This window comes from Schistocerca nitens, chromosome 8 (assembly GCF_023898315.1).
Source record: "Schistocerca nitens isolate TAMUIC-IGC-003100 chromosome 8, iqSchNite1.1, whole genome shotgun sequence".
Lineage (NCBI taxonomy): Eukaryota > Metazoa > Arthropoda > Insecta > Orthoptera > Acrididae > Schistocerca > Schistocerca nitens.
In genome coordinates this window covers 153850042-153871580 of record NC_064621.1, presented here as the reverse complement: position 1 = coordinate 153871580, position 21539 = coordinate 153850042, and the positions used below count along the sequence as shown (strand labels likewise).

General features: G+C 36.8%; 1 protein-coding gene across 1 annotated transcript in view; it reads left to right on the top strand.

Moving 5' to 3' along the window:
* The window catches only part of LOC126198681 (RNA polymerase II elongation factor Ell-like), a 306283-nt gene extending 286214 nt beyond the window's left edge, over nucleotides 1-20069 (top strand). The window contains exons 8-10 of the mRNA XM_049935177.1: nucleotides 9308-10552; nucleotides 13585-13756; nucleotides 13863-20069. Coding sequence (XP_049791134.1) covers nucleotides 9308-10552; nucleotides 13585-13756; nucleotides 13863-14015 — 1570 coding nt within the window. The 3' untranslated portion in view covers nucleotides 14016-20069. The remainder of the gene's footprint in view (nucleotides 1-9307; nucleotides 10553-13584; nucleotides 13757-13862) is intronic.
* Nucleotides 20070-21539: the final 1470 nt, after the last annotated feature.

Sequence of the window (21539 nt, the reverse complement as noted above, 5' to 3'; positions counted from 1 at the left end):
TACAACTGAAGTCACACTGCAGTGACATTGTGCACAGTCGGCAAAGTGAGCGACGAACTGTTATGCTCGTATCTCGAAAAAGTATGGAAATACAGCCCGAAATGGTGGCCTTTTTATACCATCTATCGCAAGAACTGAACAGAAGGTACTTCAGTAATGTACTGCAACAAATGTGATCAATAATACATGGTGTTCACCCACAGTTATTGCTTAGATACCTCTTCAAGGAGTTGGATGTTTTTAATTGCACAATGTCAGAACATACATTTCCTAGTGAAATTCATCATAAATAAATAACCACAATTTGAGAATAATTATATCCATACCTACAACACTAGAGAAAAAAAAGACAGACCTTCATTACCCATTATTAAAGCAATCAGTAGTTCGGAAAGGATTACACATGCAAAAAAAAAAAAAAAAAAAAAAAAAAAACACCCATAAGAGCTCCAACTGGGAGCAAAGCGGTTCTTAAGTCTAGCCTAAAATAGTTTCTCCTGTTCAACTGCTATTCCATGCCCAAATTTCCATTTAAAAAACAAAAAATGTGTTTATTAATGTTAACACTAACCTTGTATACATAACCTGTAAACTAACTCAACCCACATCATTTTGACAAAAGAATCATTGAAATGATGTATGGAAAATGTGACTAACAACCATATGAACATATCCTTCTCAAGTCATAACAGCTTCTTCACAGAGTTTCATGTATAGCCATGGTTTTGCTGATTTACAAATCACCAGAAACTTTAGTTTCCAATTCCTGTTAGAGGTTTGCAAGAAACAAACTTCTGTGAAGTTTGGAAAATAGGTTAGAAATGATGCTCCGAGGAGGCTTGCAAATTGAGCTCGATAACTTGGTGGGAGCACTGACTGCAAAGGGTGAGTCCCCATAATGTAAATGGAAAGTTTAAGCAATTGTTAATGCCTTATTATCCAAACAGAGAGAAATTCGTGTATAGTCATTTTGCCTTCAGAACAGAAAATCCAAATTTTAAATAACAAATATATTTAGTCTTTTGGGATGAAATTAGTAAAAAACGGTATTGATTGCACAGTCATTTATTGCAAATGTGACCAGTTTTGGCCTATTGTAGTATGCCACCTTCAGATAGCACACAGCTGACTTATATTGGGAAGTCCGAAAAAAAATTCCCCTATTACTTACAAGTATTTTTATCGAACCAGTTGTACCAATTTGAATACAGGTGTATTTAATCATTAAATTGGTACTTTTTATATCTTATTTTATTATGGGTATATAATTGATGACTTCATAGCAATTGTCATGGAAACAATGTCTTCGTAATGCTAACTATTGTCTCCAGATTACGTTCTGGGTTACAGTTTGTCCTATCCTGTTGGCTTATTATTTACTCATACAATGAAGGCTTTCACGACCGGATGGTACTATTGTCGATAATTCTTCCGGGTTATATGGCCGTAGTCCATGGAATTATTCTATTCCTAATGTTTCGTCCAATACTATGTTGGACATCCTCAGAGGTATGGCTGGTCCTGCTGAGTCCTGCCAACTGATGAGTCGGGCGTCGGAGAGCGGCCTAAATACCGAGGAAAGTGGGTGTGGTCTAGCTTGCACATAGTAGCAGAGAGAGAACTAGTCAAAGATAAAATGTAACTTGTCAGTCGGCAGGACTCAGCAGGACCAGCCATACCTCTGAGGATGTCCAACGTAGTATTGGACGAAACATTAGGAATAGAATAATTCCATGGACCACGGCCATATAACCCGGAAGAATTATTATTTACTGTTGTATGAAACTGGTTTTAACGTAAATGATATCCATAGGGTATTGAACTTTTTGTCTTTTTAGTAATTTACAGTTAAATTTATGTACTTTTTGAAAATGGATGCTCAAATCGTAACATAAGACATGTAAATCACTTCCCGTTGGCTAATATTGACATCATGCAGCTCATACATGCCCTCTATCACTCTATTTAACCCTTGGCTGCTCAACTATGAGCAGCAGTTTTGAGAGTGAGTTCGGCATAGCCATTCCCAGCATTGTCTTTATCCAGATGGATGATAATAATACATCATTTTAAAGTGTATTCTTTTTATTGTTTTCCAACTTCCCTTTGTAAAAAAGCACTTTTAATCTTTCTCTAAAGTGCATTATTTGGTCTATTACTAGAGGCAGAAACCGGTATTATTTTTAATAAATGACTATGCAATTGAGACCGTTTTTTACTATTTTTACATAGCTGGCAGTTTCCCATTAACATTATCTGAAAATTATGAGGTGACTTCTTCTGATATTGAGAACATATTGACACAATTCTCTCTCTTCTAGAGTTTTGGCACACTTCTTTTTCTTTTTTTTTCCTCTCCACTTTACGCACATGAATCAAGTTTTCTGATCTGCATACTACAGATACAACGTGCAACGCGCATATTCATTGTGTTGGTGACTTCTCTTTTGTACCTTCAAGAGAACATGTCCTATTTACTTAAATTCTAACAGCTTCAATGGTTATGCATGTAGTCAAAGTGGATTTCTTACTTGTACTTCCGCATGCTGTTTCGCAAACTTACACATAAATTCTTGAAGGAAAACCTTCCTCCATCTTGTGAAATCTTTGTCTGTCTGGATATAAAGCTGGATTATGGGAGCTTTGTCTACTTTTCTGCCCGGCCGTCCATCTTACGCTGTCTAAACTCTATCCACCATCGGGGGTTACATCTGGCGACTGGAGCATTCTACACTAGCCCTGTTGAAAGTCTGTATGTCGAAGCTGCTGCATTACCGCTAAACTACCAGCGCAATATGTTGCTTTGTCAGTACGCCTGCCGACTGATGTCAATGCCCGACCACCCATCATATTTCTCCTTCTTTGACGACTCTCTAGACCTCCAATACGGGCTGTATGTCTCTGCCTTGTTACCTCCTGGAGTTCGCTTTTGTCGCCTGCTTCAGCAACTTGATTTTACCCTCACTACGACTTTTCGAGTGGGTGAGAGCCCAACGCCACCTTGGCTCCAGACTCAGGTTCGCGTTCACCTTGAACTCGGCTCGCTCCCAAAGGAGAGGACCGCAGATTCGCTATCCCGCTTGAGGTTTGTCGAACTTCGTTTGAGGCTCGCTAATAACGTCTTTATTTACAAAGATGGCTCCAAGACTACTGCTGGTGTCAGATGTGCCTTTGTCATTGGGGATGATACCTTTCAATACCGACTCCTTGACCAGTGTTCAAGCTTTACAGCTGATCTTTTTGCTCTCTATCGGGCTGTTCAGTATATCCACCACCATCGTCATTCTCCCTATGCCATCTGCTCAGATTCTTTGAGCGCCATTCAGAGTCTCCGTGACCCAGATTCGGACTACCCTCTCGTGCAACAAATTCAACGGTCCCTTCAGTCGCTAGCTGATACCGGCACTCGTGTCCTTTTTTTGTGGATTCCAGGTTTGATGTGCCTGGGAACGAAGCTGCTGATACTGCGACCAAGTCTGCTGTCGTCCTGCCTCGGACAGCTTCCTTTTGTGTCCCATCAACTGATGTTAGTGGGGTTCTTTGGCGGCGCGTTTCATCATTGTGGCATGAGGCTTGGTTCTCTCTCCATGAAAATAAGCTTAGTGTAATCAATCCGATCCCAACGGCTTGGACGACCTCCTCACGCCCTTCACGGCAAGAGGTGGTCATTTTGGCCAGCTTGTCGATTGGGCATTGCCAATTTAGCCACCACTACCTGTTGTCCGGTGATCCCACCCTGCAGTGCCCCTGTGGTCATCCATTGACGGTGTGTCATGTTTTACTGTTTTATTCACACTCGTGTTGTCCTGTGTCTGCTGTCTACCCTACAGGAACTTTTAGCTGATGACGCTCGAGCAGCTGTTTGTGTCCTTAGTTCTATTACATTGACGGACTTGTCCAAAGAGATCTCTTTTATTTTGTTTATCTGCGTCTTTGTAAGTACTTTCTGGTGTTGCCCCCTTGCGTTTTAGTCTCTCTTGTGACTGGGCGCTAATGACCTTAGTAGTTGAGCACCCTAAACACGCACGCACACACACTTTACTATGTCCGTAAATATTCGGTACTGCTAACTATTTGTTGTACGTACATAGCTGTATGTCTGGCATTATATCAGCCATGTCTACTCCCCCTTTTAATCTCATTTTCTTTTTAATCAACAGAGTCATCATGGTGTTGCCGTGAAAGCATAATAATACCCTTCTTTTTCTTTGGAATATTGAAGACAATAGTCATCTCTTTGTGAATGTAAATTGTGAGGATTTTTCCTTTCTTGTCACATTAGGCAAAATTCGTGATATTTCTCTTTTGTTTGCTCTCTTATAGTTCCAACTAATGTTAAATTGCGATCCAACAAGTTCTCAGTTAGCGGTAAAAAATATTCCCTTGCCATGCCGAAAATATAGTTCACCCATATCCAGCATGACATGTTGCCCTTGATTTACTTCTGTCTGGTTGTCTTTCATGACTGTATATACTTGAAAATTACATATGTATCCACTCCTAGCATCTGCACATACCTATATTTTCATTGTGTACATCCCTAGTTTAGATTTCATGTATAATCACAATGGGTAACTGCCATGGTAAGGTACCAGTCTTTCATAAACAGTTTGGTACTCATTAGGTTGTAAATAATTATGATGCATTCACAAAGATGTTGAAAACCTCTCTTACTGCTTGATGCTTGTAATTTGCATCTGCAGTTCTGATGTCGAGTGTTATCTCAAAACAGCTGGTAATTATTGAAATCTGGTGTGACATAACAACTGAGAAAAATGCATTTCTAAAAGCTGGATGGATAACCTATTACTCGGAAACACAATCGCAATTCCACGAGTTTCTTCCTGCAGTCAGTAGTAGGCAATAATGCCAACAACACCTAGTGTCTTATGTTGTGCCATTCCACATATTGTTGTGGGTGAGTCTCATTGTATTTATTAAAAACTTCTTGATCTTTTTCATTGATATGTCTTACATATAACATCAACCATGTTCTTAGGAAAAAAGAGAGCAAACATAATATTTTACGTTTGATTGTACAGTTTTACTGTTGTGTATTACACCAGGTTTTTGTCAAACAATATTTTGAAATGCCCTTCTTCATTGATGGAAGAGTGTAAAATGTAAAGCTCAGCTACTTCTAGATTTGAATATACTTGAAAGAGTTGGAGCTTCAACCTTGGTAACATCATTTCATAATTTTCTGTCCCTGGTAGCTTTGTCCTTTGACACCTTTCATTCATTTATACAACCATCAGTAACATCTTCAGTAATTTAAAGACTATCTTTTCCTCTTCATTATACCTCAAATTCGCATCACAGTCTCCTTCAGACAGATAATCTGGCCTATCAGTATTTATAAAGCTTTCAGACTCCTGCAGACAGTAACGCTAGTCCATGTGTAAGCTTAGAAATAAAAGCTAAGAATATCACAGATCAAAGTAACAGCAAAGTAGAGCTATAAACTTATTGTTATCATGGTTTTCCCAACTGAACAATGAAAACCCAAGTACAGTGTGACAACAATTTTGATTAAAATATAACTTTCTTTGCTTCTGCTTGGAGAAGTAGTGAGGCTGTAAATAAAATTCTGTTTGCTACAAATTTCATAACAAACACTCTCAAAGGGGTAGCAAGGACACCCACATGAATCACGGAAAATAAATAAAATTGTAAACATGAGAGAAAATATAAACATACATGTAAAATATTAACTGGGGTAATTCCATTACTGCCAATGCTGTTAGAAGGGTTAAGATTCATTCTGTAATAGCTTATTTTGGTGGAGAACTCCACCTTCAGTTCCACTATATTTGTTCTTTTGTGTTGCTACATGCACCCTTAGTGTCAAATTGTCTTTCTTACATATCAGGATGCTTACCATTAAGATATTTCGTCCCTTTCAGTTTTGGTGTTCACTACATTCTTAATTTTAGTTGCGTTGCTTCTAAGTGTTGTGAGATACAGTAATATCACTTAGTTTTAATTAGACAACATGTCATTTAACATCATATGCAAATGTTGTTGACATGCTCCAATTCCTTTCATTTTCTGTATTACTTACGTGAACAGCAGATGTATGTTTCTGTGTTATGCTCCCTTTAATATGTCGATACTTTCTATACTTCCTTGAAAGCCACATCCCCAGTGAGATTGCAACAGGTTTCCAACAATTTCTCAAGCAGTGTTTCCAGCTGCTGCTCAGTAGCCTTTGTTTGCATGTTGGAAACATGGAAGCAGCTTTCAGTGGCAATGCCAGTGGTGATCAAAGGAATCAAGATTCCTGGCCAGCCACCAAATATCATGTCTGCACGGTTATAGTTGTGTCTATATATTGTGTTGCTGTTTCATCTGCAGATACTGAGTTTGTTTCGCAGACTGTTAGAGTTGATTTTGCTACATCAGACAGAAGTGCCTGTGGAATGTCCAAAGTAGGACTAAAAGATTAATAATAAAAACAGTCTCTGTAGAAAATGGCTGTTGTTTTTTAAATCAGCTGCAATTGCATTGAGAGAAAAAAATTTAATTGGTTGTCATGTGATACCAATGGAAGAAGCAAAAGGTGGAGAATAGCAAAATGGAGCAGTTTTGATGTGCTATACAAACTTACATGGCTTGGTTTTCCACTTCTGCAGTTTCTATAGTATTTAAGATTTCACATTGCCAAAAGTGGAGAATAACACCAAACTTTCAACTGCCCCCCCCCCCCCTCCCCCATCTTTTGCAGAATTTCAAGACTGGTGGATTAGATTAGAGTAAAATTAGGGAAAGGAGCAATTTCTCATAGTCCGTTCATGTTGGAAGCTATTCCTACCAGCTCTTTTCTAGTTCCCCCCCCCCCCCCCCCCCCCCCCGCCCCCCACCCCCTCTTGCTGATTCAGTGACATCATTATTTTCATTTGTGTAAACCTTTGAGTAGAGTAATAGTGCAGCATCCCATATCAATAATAGTTTTCTCATCACCAGAAGTAACGTAGCAGATAATGTGAATATTATAAGAGAAGTAGCATTGCAAGAGGATTCTGATGCACTAAAAGAAATGTTGGCCATCAGTGTGGGCAGCTACCTGGACAAGTAGGAAATTTCCAATTTAAGTTGTTTGTAATTGTTATTCCTAGGTATTATTTGAATTAACCAACTTGAGATATTTGTGGTTTATCATGTAATCAAAATTTAACAGATTCCTTTTAGTAATTGTGTGGGCAATGCCACATTTTCATTATTTAGGGTCAATTAACACTTTTCACACTATACGTATATCTTGTCTAAATAATTTTGGAATGGTTTTGATCTTCTGATGACTTTACTATGCAGTAAATGACAGCATTATCTGCAAACAATCTAAGATGACTGCTCAGGTTGTCTCCTAAATCATTTATATAAATGAGACACAGTAGAAGGTCCATAATACTTCCTTGAAGAATGCCAGATATCATCTCTGTTTTACCCGATGACTTTCCATCAGTTACTAGGAACTGCAAGCTGTCTGACAGGAAATTATGAATCCAGTCACATAACTGAAACAATACTCCAAAGACACAAAGTTTGATTAAGAGCCACTTATGAGGAATAGTATCAAAAGCCTTTGGGAAATCTAGAAACATGAAATCAGTTTGAGATCCCCTGTCAGTACCACTCATTATTTTGTGCAAATAATGAGCTAGGTGTGTTTCACAAGGACCATATTTTCTGAATCTGTACGGAATATGTGCCAATAGATCATTTTCTTCAGGGTAATTTTCGAACACAGTATGTATTCCAAAATCCTACTGCAAATTGACATCAGTGATATGGGTTTCTAAGTCACTGAATTTCTGCTATTTCCTTTCTTGAGTATTGGTGTAATTTGTGCAGATTTTCAGTATTTAGGAACATATCTTTTGTCAAGCAAGCAAATGCACATAAATAAATATGAAGCTATTGTATCGGCATACTCAGAAAAGAATCTATTTAGTATACAATCTGCACTGGATGATTTGCCTTTATTAAGTGATTAAAGTTGCTGTGTTGCACTGAGGATATCTGTTTCTAGTTTTACTTCTTTAAGCGATTAATTTCAGTTGACACTTCTATTACAGGGCTGTGACCCAAAGAAATATATTTTTCAATAAAAAAGTCAGAATAAACCAGTGTGTTTCTTCTAAAATAATCTTTATTTGGTTTCTGTAACAGTTAACAAGATGGAGTAAGAGATATTTTATGAAGAAATAGTCATATGTAGATATTTTTGCAAAATATCTGATTTTTAAGCTCTGTCTGATATTGTTTCTAAATAGTTACATTGGGAAGGAATTTTTCTGCCTCTAATTATGTGTAACTGGTACCTGCAGCTTGTAAGGTGCATCCTGCTACTGTCTTTTCTTAAAAATTTCCTGTATCCTCTCAGCATTAAACTTTCTAATTGATGCACTCCAACTCGTGTAATATTGCTTAACAAATGTGCAATATTCAACATAGACATTGTGCATGTTCCATTATTCTGACATCCTGGTGTCATGAAAATTGAATCCAACTTCCTCATATTTTCGGGCTGTGTCATTCACCCAAGTTATACGCTATAAGACTGCCTTGATCAGGCATAGGACATAGTTTGAAATAACTGAGGGCTCAGCATTCCATAAATCCATTTTGTAATCCTTTATATGTTAGATATTGAGTATTGGAAAGCAGTGGGAGATTCATACATAGGTTTCTGAAATTAATGACGACATGAATTAGGATAGTTTGTTACTCATCACAAACAGGAGGCACTTAACGGTGAACCCACCTGCTTAAAAGTAGAATAAGCTATTGGAAAAAGCCCATCTTCTGCTTTTGGAAAACGCACACTCTTTCATACTTACACTATTCACATGCGTATGGCCACTGTCATCACAGGGCATGGAGTCCCAGTCAACACATCCTGTGACATGTAGCAATCTATCATAATTCATATTACTGTTAATCTAGACAGTATATTCCATTAGAGTTCTGTAATTTACCACGTAGCTTGTTAAAAGTGATGACAACATTGTACATTGTATGTTTCCACAATGCTTCCTTAACGAAGACCCAATAAATTGTAGCTTACGCTCTCTCTCTCTCTCTCTCTCTCTCTCTCTCTCTCTCTCTCTCTCTCTCTCACCCTTGCCTCCCCCTACTCCATGTAGGGACTATGTAAAAACGTTTTCCACTGTGGGATATGTTCAGATACATAACAAAAATGGAACATGGAAGTAAGTAATTAAAAACTGTGGATAAAATTTCTAGTAATTTACTTTATGTTGTCCCCTTTAGGTAATTCACTTGTTACATTTGTTCCATGTAGCCACAAGCCGCAGAACCTCACACCCCCAGGGAGCAGTGATGGTGGCAGCTCGGGCAGTGGCCACTCTCCTACCAGCACCCACCCGGGCAGCCCACCACCACCTGTGTCTTCAAATCTCAAGAGGCCTGGATATTTTGAAGGGGCAGACGGACTACCTTCCAAGAAGCATCGCGTATCACATTATCGGAAACCAGATCAGCAGCTGCCGTGCACGAGGACAGGAAATAGTAATAATAATAATAGTAGTGGTGGTGCAGCCGCCGGACTTCCTTCACTCCTGGATGGGGCTAGGCATGTCAATACTCCAGAACGTGATGAGGAAGAAAACAGAGACAGGAGACCGTATGTGGAAAGGGATAACCTTTCTTCTGATAGGAGAACTTTTAGTGAACGGGAAGGACCATCATCGGACAGGCGGTTTAGTGACAGAGATAGTGCTTCATCTGATAGACGTTCCCTTGCTGAAAGGAATAGTACTTTTGCAGAGAGGCGGCCCTTAAGTGGTGAAAACGTTTTGGACAGGCGACCATTAGCAATGGAAACAGAAAGTGGCAGCTCCGACAGGCGTTACTGTGGACCGGATAGGGGCAGTTTTTCTACTGCAGACAGAGAAAGAAGACAGTTTGCATCTGATACTGTTGCTGACAGTGTGTTTAGTGTAGTGAGTAACAAGGAAATGTCCTCCACAAGTGTGCACAGTGACACAGTTGATCGCTCAGCTGTTCAGTGTTTTAATCGGTCACCTAACACGGCGTCACCTGGCAGAAGCAGTGGTTTAAATGGCAGTAACAAGACACTGAGGGAAGAAAGTGTATGGGGAAAGACAGAAAGTGGCAGGGTTCCAAGCCCATCTGCCAGTGCCAGGAATAGTGGTAGATACCAGGACAGTCGAAATGACAGGTGGAATGGTAATTGCAATAACAGCAGTTCCTTCAGCAGAAATGCCGGGAATGGTAATTACAATGGTGTCTCCAATAACAGTGTCAGTGGTGGTGGCAGCAACAGCAGCAATCGCAACATCAGTAACAGTGTAAGCAACAGGAGCAATGCAAGCAACAACTTAAGCCATAGTAATAGCAACAGTGACCAGAGAAATGGCTACTCCAGCGGCCATGTACCTTCTTCCTCTAACACAGAGAATACTCCTGTTGCTGCAACAGCAGATTCTTACTCCAGTCCCCACTGTCAACAGGAAGCTGTTGATCAACCATTAAATGGCGAACTTCCATTTGCTGATTATCTTTCGTAAGTATGAAAGACATTGCTTCTTCAGTAACTTTTTAGTATATCTACTCTGTCTAATATGGATAATTTTTGTGTGATGACTTGTTGCAAAACTAACTTTATTTTTAAGTCCTCAAATTCCCATAATGTCATGTTTATGGAGTGATCTGTTATGTAAAATCTTCTTTTAAGTCCTCCCTGATGTACCAGCAGGTGTACTTCCATTTTCTTACACTGTACTACGAAAGAGGAAATTTATACACACATTTGAAATTCAGTTTGCTTTATCTGTCTTGTGTTAACTATTATCTTCTAAATTTATCTTGCATCCCAAAGGTAGACCGATTATGATAAACACAAATCTGCCCAAGTACAGCAGAGACAGTTCAAAAGGGGTTGTGATTGGTCATGATACCTTAATTCAAATAGACCTGATTCTAATTGGCCACCATGCCGAATAGAGCTTGGCAGTGGCAGATGTAAAGCACGAATTGTTTCAACTTCTACCAATTTAGATCTATTGGGTAGAGCACCATGGTGTTGAGAAACTTAACCGCATAACGATTTTAAACACTATTTGGAGGCCAGTCCCATGCCAGTGTAATTTTATGTCAGTTTCATCAGTTTTTTCTCCACAAACATTGTTTCATCAAACATAGATCATGGGAACAAGTACGTTAACACAAAATTGGACATGAATTAACACTGTGAACATTGGAAATTTAACAAGAGCAATAAAAATTGTTCTTAAGAGTGATAAAATGTTAAATGCTGAGAATGTAGAAGTGAAGTTAAACTTCATTTGTTTCATTTCTAACACAGATTATTAGAGCTATATAGTTAAAATTTTCATATTAAAATTACTTGGTATTTGACTATTCATAATTATTGTCAACAGTAAAAATTGTTGTGGGTGTTCCCCATTCTTAAACACAATCAGATATGGAAAAGTAATAGTAATAGTAGTAACAATAATAACAGTAACAGTAATAGTAATAATAAATTTAGAGGTGAGACCTCAGAAAGCTTAGAGATCAAAACTGGAGTGAGGCAATGGGATGGACTCTCCCCACTTCTCTTCAACTGTGTACTTGTAAAGGTTGTGAGAGAATGGCACAAGGAACTCACCAATATGGGTGTTCAGTGTGGTGTCTAATTGGGCCGTAAGAACGAAGGACTGGTTGTAGATTGCCTGACTTTTGCAGGTGACTTGGCACTGATTGCTCATTCTCTTGAAATGACAACAATGCTGGTGAACTGCCTCAGAAAACAGGCAACCAAAGTGGGTCTAGAAGTTTCACTGGAGAAAACAGAGTTCTTTACCAAAATCAAAGAAGCTAATAGAGAGATATTACTAGACCAGTGAAACATCAAAAGGACTGAAAAGTTTAAGTATCTTGGCGAATGGATTGAACCAAACTTTTCAGAAAAAATGTCATTATCCATGAGAGTCAACAAGGTGAACTAGCCTATCGACTGACTATGAACAGCTACAACAAAAAATGCCTGCCACACAACCTGAAACTTGCACTACACATCATACACCCAACACCCTGTATGCCATGGAATGGCTTCCCATGAACTGGAGAGGTCTGATGGAGAAATTGGAAGTTGGAGAGAGGAGAATCCTCAGGAAGATCGTAGGCCTGGTAGAAGAAGATCAAGAATTCAAAAGGTGACATAACTCTGAGCTCTATGAACATATCGAGAGGCTCTCTGTGTGGGTAGCTTTCTATTGCCATGTTGCAAGACTGCTGCAAAGAGATTGACCACCCATCTGTTCATTTTCTGGCAAAACAAGAAGGTTCGCAACACTTGACTGACAGAAACTGAAAAGGTCATTAAATAACTAGGAATAACTGATCTCCAGAACAGACAGTTTGAGAGATGTACCCTGAAGGAAGCCCAAGGATTTCAGGAAAAGTTCCGAAGGAAAGGTCCTCCCTGGACGGAAGAAAGGAAGGAATTACATTGGCAGTGGATGAGACAGTACTGGGCAAAGATCAAAGCCACACTGTTGAACAAGCGTGGTCCAGAGTAGGCCCATTCGAAACAAGAAGAAGAAAAGTAATAATAGTAATGCAAATTTTTTCTTAAAGAAGGAGAAAGTTTTTGTGTTAAATTACTTCAGACCTAAAAAGCATTATTGCTATACATTTCAATGCTGAGTCAGTAGGATGTGTGCACAAATATCTATAAAAAATAAGTATAGTATCCCCTGACTAGAATATCAGTCTGTTGCAACTAGAATCCATCACCTCATACCAGTAACTGGGTGCAGCGATGTACAGCGATATGAAGTAATGTATAGCGATATGAAGTGGAACAGTCACATAAGCTTATTTGTTGGTAAAAGATATTAGAAAAATGTAATCAGTCTGCATAAAGAGATTGCCTACAAAACACTTGTGTGACCCATCTTAGAATATTGCTCAACTTTGTGGGATCTGTACAAAGTAGAAGAAATGGGTGATATTGAATGTGTACACAAAGAAGAGCAATTTGAATGGTCACAGGCTTGTTTCCCTCTTGGAAGACTGAAGATAAATGCAAACTATCCTGTCAGAGCCTGCTTAAACAAGCTTCTAGTGAGAAATCTAGGAATATATAACACCACCCTATGCGTCACTCCCTAGAGGTTGTGAAGAGAAAATTGAAATAATGACGGTTCACTCAAGGCATCTAAGCAATCATTCTTCCCACACATCATATATGAGTGGAATTGGGAAGAAGCTCGCATAACTGATACGCTGGGAAGTAACCTCTGCCATGCAGTTCAAAGTGGTTTGCAGGCTATGGTTGTAGATAAATGTTAATGACTTTATTTATGTAAAAATACCTTTCTTTCCTATGCAATCATCTTTGTAGTTCTTAATATGTTATTTTCAAATTCTGTGTTACATTTGACATTAGAGTGAATACACTTGAAATTTCTAGTGTCCGTTATTGATAATAAATTACGAAAAAATCTTCTTCAGACTAATTTTCAGTTGCACTGTATCACTAAACTGTAGGAATCCTTTCGGTCTATTAACTGTTACTAATTTTCACAGGAACTACACAAAAATAATGAACAGTGAGCAACGGAGTAAATACAAAGCAGACTTCAATGCAGATTATTCAGAATACAGAAGACTTCACTCTGAAGTTGAAAAAGTTTCTCAGAGATTTGCTCATTTAGAAAAGAGCTTAAACCAACAAGTAAAGTTTAGCTCTGGATGGAAGGTATGAATAGAGATGAATTTGGGAAGCTTTGAGTTTTAACTAATACATGGTTAATAGTTGTTACACTTATTTAATGTCTTAACATACTAAAATTTTGTTGTTGCAGAGCATTCAGAAACAAATTATTCGGGAATATGAAGAAACCAAACGGGATCAGAAGCTCCAAGACATCAAAAAGAGGTTTCAGTATCTGCATGAAAAATTGTCACACATCAAACGCCTGGTTTCTGAATATGATGCAGCACAGAACTGTAACTGACCCTGGCCTCACTCAGCACATGAAATGCTGCCTTTAACGTTCCAACAACGATCAGTCGAGCAGGAATCTCGTGGTGGTTAACTGGCATTGTGCTTAGTACTTACTTGCAGTTTTCAGTACACTTGAAAATGTAGAGTAATAATTCCTATCACAAATGTCACAGATCCCAGAATTTGCTCCTAACTGGTATTTTTAACTGTGACGGCTGTTGATCTGGAGAGGATAAAGTGTGCAGTTACAATGCTTGAAAGTTCATAAAAACAAAGTTCACAAAAACAAAGTACATTAAACAGTAAGTCAGTATTAGATATAGCCTTCGCACTGTGTTGTATGGTTATCTGCTTTACTCGAAAGGTTCAAGAGTTACCTTAAGAGGATTATTTTACTTCTCCCATCAAGGGTGTTGTTTTGATCTTGAAATGTGTGTGTGTGTGAGACAGAGATTAAATGAATTTCATGCTTCTTTTGTAATTAGTAAATGTAAGAAATTTGTGCAGACTTAGGTTCATTGTTAAGTCATCACTGGGAGTGAGAAAGATTGTGTTTTTTGCATGAAACTCCATCATGAAGTGTGTGGAATAATGAGCTCTGCATTTATTTCTGAATAATGATTGATATTAATAACACAATCCTGATACTTTCATAGTGGAACAATAATATCTTGTAAATTATTGAGAACTTGTATGTGAGATGGTGCTGTGTCTACATAAAAGTGAAGAAAAGTCACTATCTTTCTGATGTTAATGTTCGTTATTCCTAAGATTTAGATTATGCCATAAATAGTGGAAGTAATTTACAGTCCCGTTTTTTGTACACAGCCTTTGTGCGGTTTTATCTCCTCAGTTTAGAGTATTTGCCATCTTCCAAAAGTAGTGTGTGGTTTGTTTGTGGTATTTCATTTCACCAGATTCCTGTTCTCTCTTTCCTTAAAAATGTTATGGTCTCATAGGAGCTAGTGCTTTAGCTGAACTGAACAGTGCCTTTATAATAGTTAGCCACTGGAAATTTTCCCCCAACTTCCAGCAAGAAAGATATTAACCTCATGTAAACTACTTGTACAAAGAAATTATTTATTGTTTTAAAATTGATAGTCTTCCATAAATGTTAAACATATTGAAATGTAATGGTAAAATTATATTGATTACTGATGAGAGAACAGGTATCAAAAGTGTGGGTGATGTATTGTGATATGAAGCAGTGTATTTTTGAACCATTTGCACTTCACAATTCCCATAATGTGCAATTTGCATAACAGTAGCTTCTTCCTTTCCGTTTTAAAAATGTGCTCCATACAGTAAGCATTCTACAATCTAAAAAAATTTCAGTCCCCGTCAGTAGAGATAACTAGATCAAAGGCCCTTTGTGTTATTAATAGCTTGAACTGGAGAGAGGTAGGATCATTATATGCATCATACAAATGCACAGTAAATTGGCTATTATGAGTATTTCATGAATCTCAACATAATGCTCATGTAAAGACAAGAAAGCATTCACAAATTTATATTTTGTGTTACTGTGGGATTTCTTCATTTCTTTAGAATCCATCTGGGGTAGTCTTCTCAGACATAAAAAGTTCATTGTGATGGGAAGGACAAAGTTTACATAAAGTTGTACCACAGAATATTGTTGTCTGAAAAAAAAAGCTATTAGAATTGGAATTATTTACACTAATCTCTGGTGCACTGCTAATATAATACATTGAACAAAGAAAGACTAATCTGAAACTTTTAAGCAGTTTTACATGGATGATGTAGTGAATTTTAGTCCTGGTGATTTGGTACTGTGAATTAGGGAACACTTTTATGCGAAGATTCTTGCACGGGTTGTGGTTACGAAGGTACCATAAAAAAGCTGTAACAATTTAAATTACATTAAAAATTGTTAATACTGCCTGCTATTTTGTATGAAATTTGAATACTTCCATTAAATAAACAATGAAAGTTGAGAGATGAGGGGGCAAATTGATGTAACAGAAGCACAGACACGAGGCAAAGGTTTATTTTGAAGTTGATGCAACAGAGGAAAACATTTTGGGTAATGGCATTATAATAAGAAATCAGTATATTGGTCAGATCCATAGCACAATCTCAGCATATTGCACCATTTTTAAAAATAAATTTTGTGGTACAGGTACTGTGGCCCCAGTGTTCTGAAAAAAGTGGATTTTGTGCTTTTGTTCTTTTCAGTAAATTTGTCAAGTATATCAGAGAGATTTCCAAATAATCTAATCAATTGTAGGTGTAGGAATACCATATAAAATATTTTGTGGGACATCATGATGTTGTGTGAAGAACATACTTTTGTTTTTGTTATTACTCCTGTATTAAAGTCAAATTTCATTTGTTTGCACCATACCAAAAGCGCATGTTTGTACACTCTTTAGATAATGTGTTAATTCTTTGGATATAGGATATGTTTATGTAGCACACTAGTTGAAAGATGTGTTACTTACTAACTCTTGTTATTATTTTATTGTAACAGCAGAAGTTACACATTTATGGGAATTCATTAGAAGTGCAAATAAGAGTTCCCTACTCATCATTAATATTAAAGTGGTTTTTTTTTTTTTTTTTTTTCCCCCGTCAGTTACAAAAACTAAATTGAAATATTATTTCCAGAAGTGTCCTTCATACATATACTGGTGAAACTGATTACATTGGTCAGTGATATCCCAAATATTCTGTGCAATCCATGATGGTTCTTTCATTTGTTTGAGTGTATGTGGTTTTTGTGCATGAGATGAAGTGGTTGGAGTTAAATGTTCTTTCAGTTATGTATCCATTAACAAAATCGTGTAAATTATCTAGCTTGTGGGTAATGGATAATCAGAATGCTCAAACCATATCTCGAAAACTGTAAGATAGTTAGCAACTGTGTGTATATATATTAAAAATCTTTTAGATATTGGTACAGATAATTTTGAGAAACATGACAGAAGATTTAATGACCAAAGTACAGTACTAAGTGAAATAACAGTGCAGAATTCACTTATTGGGTAAAGTTTCTTCACCACCCTATGTAAGTTACTGGTGAATGCTTCTCCTGATAAAGTGTCGAAGTATATTAAGCTGCAAGAACATCGTTGATGGAAATAATGGAAGATAAATACTTTATACATAATATATTTTTGACTGTGATGTATTTTTTTTATTTTATTTTTTATTAATAGATGCTCATTCCTGCAGCAGATTTGCTGCTAACTATTGTAACTTGACTGATGCTGATGTGTGAGAGAAGGGAGTGAGAACTGTCCTGCCACCATTGCCAAGGATTAACTCCAGTGAAAAGTGAAGAAAAGTTTAATGTAGCGATTAAATGGCAGTTGTAATAACTATAAATGTGCTTGGTTGTGGAAAATATTTGAAAGGGAAATACTGTATAATAAACTTTTTGTGATCAAGAACATTTTTGATCAGAAGTTATGCTATTTATATTTCTAAAAAGGATGGTAACTACTCATCCTGGCGACTGTGCTTACGATGCTGTATACATAAACAATGTGGATGGCCTCCATTCATTTATTACTGCCCTGGCCTGGAACATTGGTGACGACCGGAATTCTTCCCTGACCTTGATTATTATATTATCATTATTATTATTATTATTATGACTATTATTATTACTGTCTGTATAGTGTTTTATAAAAAGGATATCATACAATAATATGCATTCTGTCTTCTTTCATTATTGTGTTCTGCTTTTGAGATTTTACATAAAAATGTTGAAAAAAAAAATGCTCTTCTTAGTCCGGGGATTGTGTAATTATACCAGCTAGTGGGATATTTATTCTCACTGTTGGCGTAAGTACTGTTCTGCTGGTAAGGATTCGTAAATGCTTGTGGAGTAACTGGCATATCTGACAATAATACATTTAAGTGCTTGTATTTATCACTTTGTATGAATATGCATACACAAGATTCAGCAACTAGCTAAAGTAGTAACATAAAGACGTATCTCGTAACTGGTTTGTTAGTGCAGATAGGCTTACACTTAATAATTTAATGAGGGACCAAGAACAATATATGTTTCACTTGTGATTTTTTTAAAAATAAAAGAGCACTTGCTAATTGTTCTGTTGTGTGTTACTAATATGAGTGTCTCATTCTCCATACCAGGTTTATACAAATTAAAATCGTCAATTATCCTAAGAATTGTTTGAAATATTGACATTACATTGTTTCTGTTATGGGCCTTCATTATTGCAGGGAAGTGAGTTGTAATAGGTATCACATATCTCACAATGGAAAAGCTAACTGCACAAGAGAGATAATGACATCACAATTATGGAAGCCATATACTAAAGACATGCTTAATGATGATAATTATATACTTTATTTTTAATAAAAGATAAAGCTTATTCTCCTGTTTTTACCGCATTGCTGAATCTCAATAGAACAGAATGCAAGCAAACTCCACAAGCAAGGTGAACCGATATGGCTTTAAAGTTTCCCAAGTGGCAGTGGAGGTAGAGAAACTGATATCAATGTGCTGCTGTTTTGCTCTGGTGATTTTTGTCAACTGCTTTTGAAATTGTGATTTGTGTGTGTGGGTATTGTTTTATATGAGGTTTATTTATGTTTGTAGCAGGAAAATATTAATTTATTGATGAATTTACTATGTAAATATGTATACATGTATGTATGTTTTTGTAATTCCTTCTGAAGCATTGTGACTGAAGCACGATTCAGTTCTTTTAAATAGCAACATAAATGTAGAAATTGGCATTTGGTTGCATTACTGATGTATACTGGTACGTTGGTTGGTTTGTTATTTCAAAAATTATGGAAGTTTTGTTAGGAACAATCTGTGTCATTATTGTAATGATTGTTGTTACTGGTTTAAAGTTATTGTTAAAGTATAGGCTATCTAACTGAGATGGTTTTAACATTCAGTATTATTTAGCAGATTCACTTTGGTTGTAGAGAGTGGAAACACTGAAATAATGTAAATTCTGCATTAACTGCATGAAGCACACACATCCAATTTTAATACAGTATACATTTTTATTAGGTTGTTCTGATGGTTTGATTATTTGTGTTCTACATTGGTCAAACTAAGACAAGGATTGATTTTTTCCCCCCAGTGTTTCAAAAGTTGTCTCACATACCCCACCAGAGATCAGCAAGAGAAAGGAACTTTTTGTTTATAGTATTTAGTGAACACAGGTTGTTTTCTTTACAAGTAACCAGAGCTGATTGTAGTGTAGTACGTTAATTTTTAATATGGAATTGTTGTATTGGCAGGTACCCTTTAGATTCAACACTGTTATAGTGAGCACACTTCCAAAATCTCTAGCTTCATGTATGATTACCACAAAGAAATTTGTCACTTGTGGAAATACTTTGATGAACCAATGCATCTTTAAATGCAAATATGACAATTAATATGAGCTGACACAGCTCTCAGAGGAGCAGGACCCATTTCCGAAAATGATGCACATTGTATTGCAAAATTGTGGAATGTTATTCCAAATTTCTTAATTATAAGGCTTACTCTACAATCAAATTGAATCTCATCTTCCAGAAATGGAGCTGTAATAAAGGTACTATTCTGCTAGTAAGCTCAGACATATATTACATTTGACACTCAGTTGTATCGTGGCATTGATAGATGTATACATTCTCATCATCATGCAATTGTTGATGATGCTGCTAATTTTTATAGTGTCTTCTGGCTTTATAAGTATATTGTTAACTGAGTGCTACATTGTTCTGAGAGTTTAATGACATATTTTTAAATATATTTCAAATGAGCTGAAACATTCCATGAGCACAAACTTGTAGATGGTGCTGAGCACAGGAACATGTATGACAGATTTGTTTTTGTGTGTGCCACTTGGGAAAAGAAATCACAAATGAGACCTCATGTCTGCAGAAGGCAGGGTTACTGTATCATTTGTGATTTGGGATAATGGATATATGACAATGTCTTGTTTGGTTTAGATCTATTGCTGGATTTGTTTAAAAAATGTTTGTCTTATGGGACATATAAACTTACACAAAACATACAAAAAAATAAATCCTATTACTTATATGCATGCAGCAATCAAAATCACATTTGTTGTTTTTTTCTTATGCAATGCTTATTTCCAGTTTTCCTTCACCCATTGATGAAGTATTTCACCCTCTAATTACCACTCTACCATTTTTACCTGTTAAAAAACGGAAATATTTTCCCTTACCTCTCTTTCCTTCCGTTCCTAAGAAACTAGTTATAGTTTGAGATATCTGGAATTAAAATACTGATATTCAAATTAAATGAAAAAGAATGAAATTTAACATGCTCTGAGTGAAACAATCAAATTTAGTTCTGCTGACACACACACACACACACACACACACACACACACACACACACACACACACACACAGAGAGAGAGAGAGAGAGAGAGAGAGAGAGAGAGAGAGAGAGATTTACACAGTTCCCACCTTGGGTCTGAGAGAGGGACTGAAGGGGGTAGATTAAAAGGGAAGGCCAGTCACCCGGGCTCCAGGATGAGAGGGACCATCTGCAATGAGACTGAGGGGATGCGCAAAATGTGAGAAAGAGTAGGGGATAAAAAGATACTACATTAGTAAGCACACTTCAGTCCAGAGGTGACGTTGACAGAGTGATGATTAAGAGGATGAGAAATGAATAGTGTGATTAAGAATTAGAAGGGAAGGGAAATGAGGGGAAGGAGAAGAAAGCAAACTAAAATATGTTAGGAGGTGAAGTTCATGAGTTCTCGTTATTGCTATTCATCTTTATCCCGTCACTTGGATATCACTCCAAAATGAAGTCACTGCATGAATATACTAGTGAAAATTCTGTGTGTGTGTGTGTGTGTGTGTGTGTGTGTGTGTGTGTGAAAGAGCTCAGTTTCATAAGCAGAGCATCCATGTTCCTATTATCATATTATCTTAAGCCATTTACTTATGGGAGAGAGTGGTAACATAAACTATTTCAAGGAAAAACAGTCATTTTTTGTCAGATTGTAACATTGAAAATCCTCTAAATTGCACCAACTGCTGATTATGTGGACTTACTTTTAAAGTATACATTTTTGGTAAAAAATAACAAATAAAAATATAAGTATTAATTTAGGTTCTGAATAAACACCCAAAATTAGGCTGGTTCTCAGCAAGGGAATACTAAATTATCAAGGAATATTGCGATTCTGATTTTTATTGGTCCAGTAAATTATCTTTTGTACATGGAAATAGTTTGCACAATACATACATGATGCACAATCATCTACAATACATTTTGTTTTACAATACATAATTATGTACAGTATGGGTGTTACATAAATTACAGTTTTGTGATGTGATACTAACTTTGACTGTACACTTGTGGTTCTCATTATAGGTTACTATCTAATGTTAGTTTGTCTTAACTTATAAACTATATCAATCACAGAGTGAACTGCTCATTGTCTGCCCATACATGAAGCCATGTTTCAGAGTTTTTCTTCTGTTAGATTTTTTTTTTCAATGATTGCAATGTAAAAGATCTTCAAAACAATTTCTAAAAGGTTCTGAT